Source organism: Triticum dicoccoides, chromosome 3B, assembly GCF_002162155.2.
Source record: "Triticum dicoccoides isolate Atlit2015 ecotype Zavitan chromosome 3B, WEW_v2.0, whole genome shotgun sequence".
Classification (NCBI taxonomy): domain Eukaryota; kingdom Viridiplantae; phylum Streptophyta; class Magnoliopsida; order Poales; family Poaceae; genus Triticum; species Triticum dicoccoides.
In genome coordinates this window covers 77,913,820-77,927,500 of record NC_041385.1, presented here as the reverse complement: position 1 = coordinate 77,927,500, position 13,681 = coordinate 77,913,820, and the positions used below count along the sequence as shown (strand labels likewise).

Genomic DNA, 13,681 nt, shown 5'->3' with positions numbered 1-13,681 from the left:
AATGGTGATACTTCAAGCATACTAATCAAAGTAATCATGTCTTCTCAAAATAACATGGCCAAAGAAAGTTATCCCTGCAAAATCATATAGTCTCACTGTTGCTCTATCTTCATCACACAAAGTATTTAATCATGCACAACCCCGATGACAAGCCAAGAAATTGTTTCATACTTTAATAATCTCAAACTCTTTCAACTTTCACGCAATACATGAGCGTGAGCCATGGACATAGCACTATATGTGGAGTAGAATGGTGGTTGTGGAGAAGAAAAAAAATGAGAAGATAGTCTCACATCAACTAGGCGTATCAACATGCTATGGAGATGCCCATTAATAGATATCAATGTGAGTGAGTAGGGATTGCCATGCAACGGATGCACTAGAGCTATAGATATATGAAAGCTCAATAAAAGAAACTAAGTGGGTGTGCATCCAACTCGCTTGCTCACGAAGACCTAGGGCATTTTGAGGAAGCCCATCATTGGAATATACAAGCCAAGTTCTACAATGAAAAATTCCCACAAGTATATGGAAGTGACAACATATGAGACTCTCTATCATGAAGATCATGGTTCTACTTTGAAGCACAAGTGTGGAAAAAGAGAAAGTAGCATTGTCCCTTCTCTCTTTTTCTCTCATTTTATTTTTATTTTTTCCTTTTTTTTCTTTTTTCTCTTTTTTTTCTTTGGCCTTCTTTTTCTTTTCTTTTTGTCCATTCTCTTTTATTTCTTCTTTTTGTTTCTTTTGGTAAAGTCCAAAGTCTCATCTCGACTTGTGGGGGAATCATAGTCTTCATCATCCTTTCCTCACTAGGACAAATGCTCTAATAATGAAGATCATCACACTTTTATGGATTTACAACTCAAAGCTAGAACAAGATATGACTCTATATGAATGCCTCCGGCGGTGTACTAGGATATGCAATGAATCAAGAGCGACATGTATGAAAATTATGAAGGTGGCCTTGCCACAAATACAATGTCAACTACATGATCATGCAAACAGCAATATGACAAAAGTAATGCGTGTCATATGAACGGAACGGTGGAAAGTTGCATGGCAATATATCTCGGAATGGCTATGGAAATGCCATAATAGGTATGTATGGTGGCTGTTTTGAGGAAGGTATATGGTAGGTGTATGGTACCGGCGAAAGTTGCGCGGCACAAGAGAGGCTAGAAATGGTGGAAGGGTGAGGTGCGTATAATCCATGGACTAAACATTAGTCAAAAGAACTCATGTACTTGTTGCAAAAATCTAGAAGTCATCAAAACCAAAGCACTACGTGCATGCTCCTAGGGGGATAGATTGGTAGGAAAAGACCATCGCTCGTCCCGGACCGCCACTCATAAGGAAGACAATCAATAAATAAAATTGTGTTCCAACTTCATCACAAAGCGGTTCACCATACGTGCATGCTATGGGAATCACAACCCTCAACACAAGTACTTTTCATAATCACCTCAACTAGCATGACTTTAATATCACTACCTCCATATCTCAAAACAATTATCAAGCATCATATTGATCATAGCATCCAATTCTTTTCTATGATAGTTTTTATTATACCCCACTTGGATGCTCATCATTCTAGGACCAACTTTGTAACAATAGCAAATAACATGCTGTTCTAAAAGACTCTCAAAAAGATATAAGTGAAGCATGAGAGACTAGCAATTTCTTCAAAATTAAGTCACCACCGTGCTCTAAAAAATATAAGTGAAGCACTAGAGCAAAAACTATCAAGCTCAAAAGATATAAGTGAAGCACATAGAGTATTCTAGCAAATCCTAATCAAGTAGGCTTATCCCAAAAGGTGTGTACAGCAAGGATGATTGTGGTAAACTAAAAAGCAAAGACTAATATAATACACAACGCTCCAAGCAAAACACATATCATGTGGCGAATAAAAATATAGCTCCAAGTAAAGTTACCAATGAACGAAGACGAAAGAGGGGATGCCTTCCCGGGGCATCCCCAAGCTTAGGCTTTTGGCTATCCTTGAATATCTTGAGGTGCCATGGGCATCCCCAAGCTTAGGCTCTTGCCAGTCCTTATTCCATAGTCCATAAAAACTTTACCCAAAACTTGAAAACTTCACAACACAAAACTCAACAGGAAATCTTATAAGCTCCGTTAGTGAAAGAAAACAAAACCACCACATAAGGTACTGTAATGAACTCATTCTTTATTTATTTTGGTGTGAAACCTACTGTATTCCAAATTGTCTATGGTTTATAAACTATTTTACTAGCCATAGATGCATCAAAATAAGCAAACAACACACGAAAAACAGAATCTGTCAAAAACAAAACAGTATGTAGCAATATGTAACTAACGCAAACTTCTTGAACTCTAAAAATCCTATAAAAATAGGAAGTCTTGGACAATTTGTCTATTGATCAGAAGAAAAAAGAATCAACGCAAAATCACGTTTATGTGATTTAACAAAACTACATTCGTGCGTGCAAAGTTTCTGTTTTTCAGCAGAATCAAATCAACTATCATCATGGGTTATCCTATAGGTTCTGCTTGGCACAAACACTAAGATAAAAACACATCTAAACAGAAGGTAGATGCAAGATTTGTTACTAAACAGTAACAAAAACAAAAAACACAAAGAAAATTGGGTTGCCTCCCAACTAGCGCTATCGTTTAACGCCCCTGGCTAGGCATAAAAGTGAAGATAGATCTAAGTAGTGCCATCTTTGGAACTCATCTTTTTAATGGAGTTATGCTCAAGTCCGGGAGGCTCTTTGCATTTCCCTTAATGCTCAGAGATCCTATGATCTAAGGCATCCAACCGCTTATTGTAAAGTGTGATCAAATTATTCATGCGGTTGATACTCCCAACAATATTCTTAAAAGGTTCAACAAGTTTTTGCAATTCAAGAAGTTTCTCTAAAATTTGGGTTCCTTCAAGAGATAAAGATGATCTTTCTTGTCGGGGAAGTACTCCTACTATCCCCTCTAGAATTTCATAAGCGGAACTAGGCTCAATTTCAATAAATTCCCCTTTTGCGGCAACATCAAGGAGTTGTTTGTGGGGTAAGGTTAACCCAATATAAAAATTGCGAATTAAAATCTTGAAATCTCCTTCTAAAGCACAACTATGATAAGATTCTAACATCCTAAACCAAGCATCTTTTAAATTTTCACCTTGTCTTTGCTTGAAGTGGAGAACTTCAAAGCCGGGAGACGAAGGGATAAAAACTGAGGTAGCCATGACGACAAGGTAAAAGATCTAACACACGAGCAAATGAAAAAAGGCAAGCGAAAGGGAGAGGAGAAGGTTGGGAAAGAGAGGGCGAATAAAACGGAAAAGGGTGAAGCGGGGGAGAGGAAAACGAGAGGCAAATGGCAAATAATGTAAATGCTAGGGAGATGAGTTTGTGATGGGTGCTTGGTATGTCTTGACTTGAGCGAAGACCTCCCTGGCAACGGCGCCAGAAATCCTTCTTGCTACGTCTTGAGATTGCGTTGGTTTTCCTTGAAGAGGAAAGGGTGATGCAGCAATAGTAGCGTAACTATTTCCCTCAGTTTTTGAGAACCAAGGTATCAATCCAGTAGGAGGCTCCTCAAAAGTCCCACGCACCTACACAAACAAACAAAGAACTCCCAACCAACGCAATAAAGGGGTTGTCAATCCATTCACGGCCACTTGCGAAAGTGAGATCTAATAGAGATAGTATGATAAGATAAATATATTTTTGGTATTTTATAATAAAGATGCAAATAAAAGTAGATTGGAAGCAAATATGATAAGAGATAGACCCGGGGGCCATAGGTTTCACTAGTGGCTTCTCTCAAGATAGCATAAGTATTACGGTGGGTGAACAAATTACTGTCGAGCAATTGATAGAAAAGCGAATAATTATGAGATTATCTAGGCATGATCATGTATATAGGCATCATGTCCGTGACAAGTAGACCGACTCCTGCCTGCATCTACTACTATTACTCCACACATAGACCGACTCCTGCCTGCATCTAGAGTATTAAGTTCATAAGAACAGAGTAACGCCTTAAGAAAGATGACATGATGTAGAGGGATAAACTCATGCAATATGATATAAACCCCATATTTTTATCCTCGATGGCAACAATACAATACGTGCCTTGCAACCCTTTCTGTCACTGGGTAAGGACATCGCAAGATTGAGCCCAAAGCTAAGCACTTCTCCCATGGCAAGAAAGATCAATCTAGTAGGCCAAACCAAACTGATAATTCGAAGAGACTTGCAAAGATAACTCAATCATACATAAAAGAATTCAGAGGAGATTCAAATATTTCTCATGGATAAACTTAATCATAAACCCACAATTCATCGGATCTCGACAAACACACCGCAAAAAGAGTTTACATCGAATAGATCTCCACAAGAGAGGGGGAGCACATTGTATTGAGATCCAAAAAGAGAGAAGAAGCCATCTAGCTAATAACTATGGACCCGAAGATCTGTGGTAAACTACTCACAACTCATCAGAGGGGATATGGTGTTGATGTAGAAGCCCTCCGTGGTCGATTCCCCCTCCGGCGAAGCGCCGGCGAAGGCTCCAAGATGGGATCTCGCGGATACAGAAGGTTACGGTGGTGGAAATTGTGTTTCGTTGGGGGTACGTAGGCTTATATAGGAGGAGGAAGTACGTCGGTGGCCACCCGAGTGGCCCACGAGACAGGGGGCGCGCCCTGTAGGGGGGGCGCCCTACCCTCTCGTGGACGCCTGGGCTGCTTCTTGACTTGCACTCCAAGTCCTCTGGATCATGTTCGTTCGAAAAATCACTCTCCCGAAGGTTTCATTCCATTTGGACTCCGTTTGATATTCCTTTTCGTCGGAATACTGAAATAGGCAAAAAAACAGCAATACGGGTTGGGCCTCCGGTTAGTAGGTTAGTCCCAAAAATGATATAAATGTGTAAAATAAAGCCCATAAACATCCAAAAGGGGTAATATAATAGCATGGAACAATCAAAAATTATAGATACATTGGAGACGTATCACCGGCCATGACGCTTAATAAGGTTATTGAATCTTCTGCTCAAGTTAAAATAAGACTAAACCAGAAAGGTTCTGGAATAGTTTGTCTGTAGAACTAAGCAAAGAATCTATAACAAAAGATGTAGAAGCTTATATTAAGACTGTAAGAAAATGCAAAGGTCGGAAAAATATTACCGAATCTACTGAATATTTCATCTTATGATAAGATGAAACATGTGCACTAAACGAGAAAGCGGTGATGTCACGCAACCAGAGAGGTATTACTTAAGTTATTGAAATTCAAAGTGAAGTCCATACATAGAGCAAAAGTTTTGAACTTAATGAAATCTTCAAAAGGTGTACAAATGGATCTTCGAATATTCATGATAGTGATCCTAAAAGAAAAGTTTTACAAAAGAGTTTTGTATAAAAGGAAGAGTTGATCTCATCAAATCTTCATTTTAGGAGCTATACTAAAAGTATAAATGGATTACAATGATAAGTGTTATTCGTATAATAAACAAGACTATTTTGAAAAGAGGTTTCAAAAGGGTGTATATGAGATACAATTAAAAGTTTTGTCAGGAATACCGGTATGATATAAATATTTAAAGGCATGCGTATGATTTGAAATAATTATCAAATAATTAGAATTTGATAAATTAAATTGTAGGATTTGGATTTTATTAAGAAGCTTGTGGATACAAGAAGTTTAGTGGGAGTTCTATGGCATTTCTTATATGTATATTAGCACAAAAGTTACTAGGTGAAGTTTAGTGGGAGTTCAGTTGGATTTTATTAATCAGAAATAGAGTATGTTAGCACAAAAGATTAAAATCGTGTTTCTAAAAAGACTTAGAATTATTGGATGAAAATCTATAGAGATGATTGAAAACATCTGATTATACTAACACATGTACTGTGACAAAATTTTAAAGAAGTTTAAAAGAGAAAATGTGCAAAATCATAGTTGATAAGCATGTGCGGATGAGTATACTTCAATTTACTTCACAGGTTGAATTCATCATATATGCTATCAAATGTACAAGGCCATATGTTTCGTAAATACTCATCATTAAGAATAATTACCGTGGTGATTCTAGTAAAAATTCACTAGGGTTATTACTTAAAGATTGAGTACCTCAATTGGACAGAGGTTTGGCTTATTAGCCTTAGAGGATATGAAGTAATTATTGTAAGTAGTTACACAATGTTTTTGTTGTAAAGGTTACACAAAGACAACTTCATGGATTTTATTACATTGAAATAATTTTCAAATGGAACATAAATTGTGGATCTATAAATGATATAGATTGAAACTTGAGAAGTTTTTAAATAGTACTCCCTCCGTTTTTATTTAGTCCGCCTATTAGCTTTGGTCAAAGTCAAGCTTTGTAAACTTTGACCAAGTTTATAAACAAAAATATTAACATATACGATAACATATCAATACCATTAAATTTATTATTGAATGTACTTTCACATCATATAGGTTTGCTATGGTAAATATTTATATTCTTTTCTATAAACTTGGTCAAACTTTACAAAGTTTGACTTCAGTCAACTCTAATATGCGAAGTAAATAAAAATGGAGGGAGTATATTATCTGGATCAATAAGAGTTTATTGATAAATTATGATGTAATTCCAAGGTGAATATTGACTATATGGAGATATAACAGTTGAACTATATAGAGATATAGTGTTCCTATAGAATGGACTATATGGAGATATAGTGCTACCATTATTGTAACAAAAGAATTACACAAAACCAGATATTGCTGACACAAATAGCATTACAGTTTGAGAAAGTATCAAACCAAGTGACGATGGCTCTACCACTAGCAAAGCAAGAGAGACACCAGACAGACATGTGTGTTAGAAAACATGCAACTACATTATTGACTCTAGTGTGAGTGGGAGACTGTTAGAAATATTCCCTAGAGGCAATAATATTTGTATTCCTATATTTCCATATTTATAATTGTAGAGTTTATATTCTATGATATAACTGCTATGATCCTGGGATATGAGATTCAGTGGAAAATGCATATGCACATGTTGAATGATAAATGGTAAATAAAAGGTTGCTAGTCTTGCCTCTAGGACTAACTCAAGTGTTGTTGGTGATCACGTTTTCTGGATCTTAGGATATCGTTAAGTGTAACTATAGTCCTAAAACAACATTGAGATTATGACATTAGTAGAACAATCATATTGAATCAACCCAAACTTGTTTGTTATGAATTGAGTTAATATCGTATGTATTCAATTGTAATAACATGGAGTGTTAATGTGTGACTTTGTCCTTAGACCATGAGAGTATCATAGTCACCTCTTACTGTCCGGTGGGATTTTGGGTTGCTCAAACGTCACATGTAACACGGTGGTCATAACGACAACTTACAGGTTCATCGGAAAGTTTGACAAGGGACTAGATAGCTCGAGAGTGGGATTTTCTCCTCCGACAATGGAGAGATATTCTTAGGGCCCTCTCGGTGTGACGGCGGCAATCATTGTCTGGCCAGACACACGTGACGTCACGGGATGCCGGAACACAATAACGAGAAAGAAGAACAAAACCGGTAATGAGAATTTTGGTATAGTGAGAATGGTGATGACGCAGGAGGATACCGATGCATCCTGGGTTTTGTGACGTATCCTGAAGAAAAGGGAGCATCACATAATAACCAAAGGTTCACTCACATCATTCATGTACTCATGGGGACCAATACGGACGTCCATGGTCCCGCTGTCGGCCATTGAACGAAGTTTCGTTCATATCTATGAGTTACCGAACCTACGGGGTTACAAGCTTAACGCAATCACGATCTACTAAGTGTTAGTAGGACAGGAGTCATGAGAATATATTTGTGGAATTATTTCATGAATATTCTGAATAGTTCCGAGAGGATCCGGAAGTGTTTCAGGATCACCGGAAGGGTTTCAGAGAGAATCAGGTAATACCGGGTATTGCCGATAAATTATATATAGATGGAAAATGTTTCCGGAGATGTTAAAAAATATAATGGTCTGAAAGTATTTAGAATATTTTATATTTAATTTAAATATCAACGGGACTAAAAAGGCCAAGAGGTGGAAGGCAACTTGGGCTACAGAGGCCCAAGTTGGGGAGGCACCTCCTAGGCCAACGCCCAAGGAGAGAACTTCCCCCCTTGGTTGCTACCCTCTCCCTCTCCTCCAACCTATATATACTAGGTTTTTTTTGCTCTGTTGTTCTTACAAGTTTTGGAGCCTCATGCAGTTCTTCTAGTTCTAATTCTAGATGATCATAGTTGACTAATTAGAGCTACACTAATCCTCTTGTCCTCATAATTATAAGCCTCGTGTGGTTCTAATCTCCTCCCTCTAATTCTCCGGTGACGATTAGCTCTGGACGACGAAGCACTGCCGGATCATGAAGGCTGCAAGCTTGCAACCAAGTAGAGAGGTCGTGCTTTCGGTCTTCAGTTCGATGGACTGTTCGTGGACGGTTCGCGGGATCGTTCATCGACGGTTCGAGAGACTCCAAGTACGATTTACATTGTCACGTTTTTCCTCTGCTGCAACTCGGTGACATCAACGATCGTGATCTCAACCCGCTATGCATCTTCATATTGATCTTGAGTGATCGTAGGCGCAATTTTTTTTGTTTTCTACTATGTTTCCCAACACCATGCACTGCTCTTACTCGCTTCGGCGGTGCCCACGGACGTGGCGGTTTCGTGCCGGCGTGGCGCGGACTTAGCGGAGTCAACGATGCCCTCCCCGTTGCCGCTCTTGCCGAATGCCTCGTTTGCCGCCTCGTCCATCTCCTTGTAGGCGGTCTCTAATTCCGCTTGATAGAGACGGTACCACCAGCGGTCGCGGCAGATGTATGAACTTGTATGAACTATCTATCGTATCCTAGCGCTACGTATGAACTTTGTTATCATATCCTAGTGCTACGTACGAACTTGTTATGATGAGCGTACTATGTCCAGTTGTATGAAATAAACTAGTAAATGAAATTTGGTTGATCTATGTTACATGGCTTCTATGAGTGTGGGTATGAGGAGAATCCTCATGGTCGGGCAAATTGGACTTGAGCCCCTCCTGTCTGCGGACATGTAAGGGGTCAAATTAGGCCAATCCGGAGCAAGATGCTCCCAATCCTACTACCCCACTCAAAAAAAGTTTTTGTCAGTTTTACCCCTTTCAAAATTTAATTTTCAAGAATGATCCAACACGGGTGTCCTAGCCGTCGGTGCATGTAGCATGCAAACGAGTTCAATGGCTTAGTTTTTTTTAACACAGTACGGACGCATGCGCTTATATATACGCGCATACACTCATCTTTATAAACCACACGCATATCCTACCCCTATGAGCACCTTCAAGAGATTGAGCCGGCGTATCATCTTAACATCGAGGAAGTCACCAAGGCGCCTCGTAGTCGACGGAACGTCTTCTCCCACTGAACGCGCATCATCGAAAATCCTGAAATAAATCCAGAAATAAATATGAGCATCGGTACTTGAACCCTGCTGGGCTGGGGATACCATTGTCCACCTAATCATCCAACCACAGGTTGAATGGCTTACTTGGACATGGTTTTTCTCATGGTCTCCCTCAGATCATTTTTACTCCACGTATTAGATCTGTGTCAAGTCAAACATTTGACCAAATTTATATTAAAAAAATCAACATCTACAATATTAAATATATATAATATAAAACTACATTTCATAATGAATCTAACAATTTGATTTGGCATCATAAATGTAGATATTTTTTCTATAAATTTGGTCAAAGTGGAGATACTTTGACTTCGGATAAAACTTATGTACAAACTAAGAAAGACAGGAGGGAGTTCATACATACCACGTCGTGATGTTCATCCATCCTCGTGGTGGACTTGTGTCCTCGGGCTCTATCGTTGTGGCGGCGTTTGCTCCTGCGCCGGCGCGGAGCTTGGGAGGTAGTCCAAGAGCGGATGCAGATTGTGGTCTGCATCGTCGGCATCTGGGAGATGATGGATTGTGTGTTGGGTTCGTAGTTCGTGGCTGGTAGGTATGGTTTTCTCCTCCGACGTCCTAGTCGTGCAGGGGTGACAGGTCTTGAGTTCAATGGCATGTCCGGGGTGTTGCCCTAGTCTGATTCATTCAACGGTAATGGTTTCACCTTTGGTGAGCCGCCTTGGAGGTCCACAAAGTTGCATATCAGCGATGGAGCCGCGCGAGCTTGGGTGAGGAGGGGTGATCCGTTATTTTTTTCCTTTGGTGGCTGTTGTGGTGGTACCGAAGGCAGGTGAAAGGTGATGGCGTCAAGCTCAATGAATTCTTCGATCTTAATTGTAAAAAAAATTCTATTGTGCAAAAGCTAGCATTCTGCTGTCTTTTCAGTCTTGTCGGGTCATGTATTGTACCATGAAAAAAATTGCAGGTGGGTGCCTGGGATGGGTCCAACTCTGAGACACGAAGCGGTTCAGGCGTGGGAAAAGTGCAAGAGGAAAATCGCGAAGCGGCGTACCTAACGGTCCGGACCACAGGTCGCTCAAAACTAATGTGGTATAAAACCTGATAAAATTTCGTTAATGCGATAATAAAAACTGGCAATGCATCCAGTAAATGAGATAATTCGGATGAAAAACTGTAGAACTAGATAATACCCCGCGCGTTGCTGCGGGAACTGCTACCAAATAATTTTTTGTTTCAAAAGATGAGAAAAATTATGAAACACGGTATAGTTGGATGTTAATTTTTTTTGAAAGAAATATTGTTTAAAGTAAACATCTAAAAAAATTGGATGAAATTAAAAAAATGAATTATTTTAGCTTTGTTAAATTATTACTTTGATAACATATCGGCAAGGCGATGTGTGGCGAATACAACGTTGAGTAGAGACAATGGAGAGACATCTCCACCCTTGGCTAAACCTAAAATAATGATAGCAACTACAGATGTGCATTCATAAAAATATGGTCACATAGAAAAATAAATTGCAAGTTAACTCATAATTCAATTTTCTATATAAAAAAGTTGTTGATAAATCATGAGACCCAGTATTGAGTAAACCATGCATAGCGTATTGCACCCATTCACCATATTATACCAGGTAGCTCTAATTTTTTTTATTTCTCTTGTCTAGTGCGCAACCATGCATGCTTCATCATTAGATGAAGCTTAGTTCCATCATTAAAAAGATTGCTTGGAACACTGGGTTCGAGGGAACAAAGACATCTAGCGTAATTCTATGGCTTGTAGGAGCAAAAAAGAATGGATATGAACCACAAGAGAGTTGGAATGAGAAAATAGGGGTGTTTGGGCTTTCGAAATCAGACGATCGCATTAACAACACATGAAGTCTAACCAAATGGTTGAACAGGGACTTGTGTTAGACATTTGGAGTGGATCGTATGATCTAAAGACATATATAGATAGAAAAAGAAACGTGTAATAATGTGGTCGCTTGAGAGTGCACAAAAAATAGTTAATGGTTATTTGTGATAGGTTGCATGCGCATGAAGAATTAGTGGGAGCATGTGCATGAAGATTTAGTGGGAAAGAGTGTTTACTTGGTGGACCTACTTGATGGTGTGAATAGGTTGCATGTCAAGATAAATAAGACAGTGGGGATGAATCTCTTAGGTATACTAGATGTTGCCCCGCGCGTTGCCGCTGAACTGTTAATAAATAATTTAATGTTTTGAAACATAAGAAAAATATGAAACATAATATAATTTGATGATATTTTTTTGAAAGAAGTATTGTTTAGTGTAAACATTTAAGAAAATTAGATGACAAATCAAAAAATGAGTGTGATTTTTGTTCTACTAAATTATTGACAAAGCATCGTTGAGTAGAGAAAGTGGAGACATCTCCACCCTTGATTAAACCTAAAACAATGATAGCAAATACATATGTGCATTCATAAAAAAGTTGGTTGCATAGAAAAATAAAATGCGAGTTAACTCATAATTTGATTTTCTATATAAAAAAGTCACTTATAAATCATGAGGCCCGTTGCTGGATAGCAACGGAAACCCAGAATGATGTGGTTGCTGGAGAGTGCACAAAAAAATAGTTAATGATTATTTGTGATAACTTGCATGTGCATAAAGAGTTAGTGGGAGCATGTGCATGAAGAGTTAGTGGGAAAGAGTTTTTAAATGATGGACCTACTTGATGATGTTGATAAGTTGCATGTCAAGATAAATATGATAGTGGGATGAATCTCTTAAATATATAGGATAAGGTAAAAATTGAATTAGGCGTTAAAAACTGAAATTATGCAGTCTCAATAATCCAAGACGCGACGAGCTGGGGATTACATGGCAAGGCGTCTGGAACTAACATATGTATGTTGGACTAAAGACAGATAGGAGCCGGAGGAGTGGCAGTAGTCTCAGGGTGGAAGACGCGGAAGGAGCAGGCGAGGTCACCGGCGACGGTCATGACGGCGCCGTCGTTGCCGCACTTGCCGCAGTAGTTGGGTGCAGAGAACACAGTCACAAGCTTCCCGCCGGCGAACTCTTGGTCGTACCCGGCATCCTTCATCTCGTGCGCCCTGCACACCATGGCCAGCCCGTGCCTCTCGCAGAACTCCTCCACCACGTCGGCGCCGAAGGTGAAGGACGTGCTCCTGCGCGGGTCCCCCCACCCCCAATCGTCGCCGTCCGCGGCGGGGTCCGACCACAGCAGGTCGCAGACGAGGCCGGACTCGGGGACGTCGGCCAGCGGGCGCTTGATCTGGCAGATCTGGTCCGGGCTCTCGAGCTCCGGCGAGAGCCCTCCATGCACGCACAGGATCTTCTTCTTGTTGTTCTTTTTACTATCGCAGCCGACGAGCGCCGCCAGCGGGAGGCAGGCGAATACGGCGTTGACTTCCTCCCAGAGCCTGACTATGCGGCGGGCGCGGGAGGCGCACTCGGAGTAGAAGCCGTACTGCTTGTTGACGGCGGCGCACTCGTGGTTGCCGCGGAGGAGGAAGTAGGCGTCCGGGTACTTGACCTTGTAGGCGAGGAGGCAGATGGTCTCGATGCTCTGCGTGCCCCGGTCGACGTAGTCGCCGAGGAAGAGGTAGCGATTGGCGGCGGAGGGCGGCCCGGTCTCGCGGAAGAGGCGGAGGAGGTCGGCGTACTGGCAGTGGATGTCGCCGCAGATGTTGATGGGGGCGGAGAGCTCGAGCAGCGTCGGCTGCTTGAGGAGCAGCTCCTTGGCGGCCGCGCAGAGGTGCCGGATCTCCTCGCCTTTCAGCGGCGGGGCGGTGGACGGCGAGCTGATGAGGGGCGCCTCCGCGTCCAGGAGGCGCTGGATCACGTCGTCCAGGTCCAAGTCAGCCGCCATCAATCGCTCACTAGTTTTTTCTTACTGCAGGATTGATCGGAATTGCTTGATTGATTGATCGATCGCCAGAGTATCTTTGTAAGTAGAATAGGATGTACGGGCCGATCGTAGTTGTGATCGGAAGCGGAGTAGAATAGGATTATCGCTTCTCTTTTTTCTAAGGAGTTTTTTTATGGGTTTTTTTCTTGAAAGCCGCCTCAACTATCTCACCTTTAATTTTTAACGGCCGGGTTTCTATAAATAAAACTACGTTTCTTAGTTGTAAATTATTTTTTCTTTGTTTTAAGTTCATTGGAATTGATGACTGCATTTCGTTTATGTGCAATAATACAGTACGCACAGCATAGCAGCATGTTTTTGCTTATTCACATGATATA

General features: G+C 40.5%; 1 protein-coding gene across 1 annotated transcript; it reads right to left on the bottom strand.

Moving 5' to 3' along the window:
* Positions 1-12,326: 12,326 nt before the first annotated feature.
* On the bottom strand, positions 12,327-13,522 carry LOC119274831 (serine/threonine-protein phosphatase alpha-3 isoform-like). Its single transcript, XM_037555558.1, has one exon. The coding sequence runs from the start codon at positions 13,302-13,304 to the stop codon at positions 12,327-12,329; it is 978 nt and encodes a 325-aa protein (XP_037411455.1). The 5' UTR covers positions 13,305-13,522.
* Between the last annotated feature and the right edge of the window lie 159 nt (positions 13,523-13,681).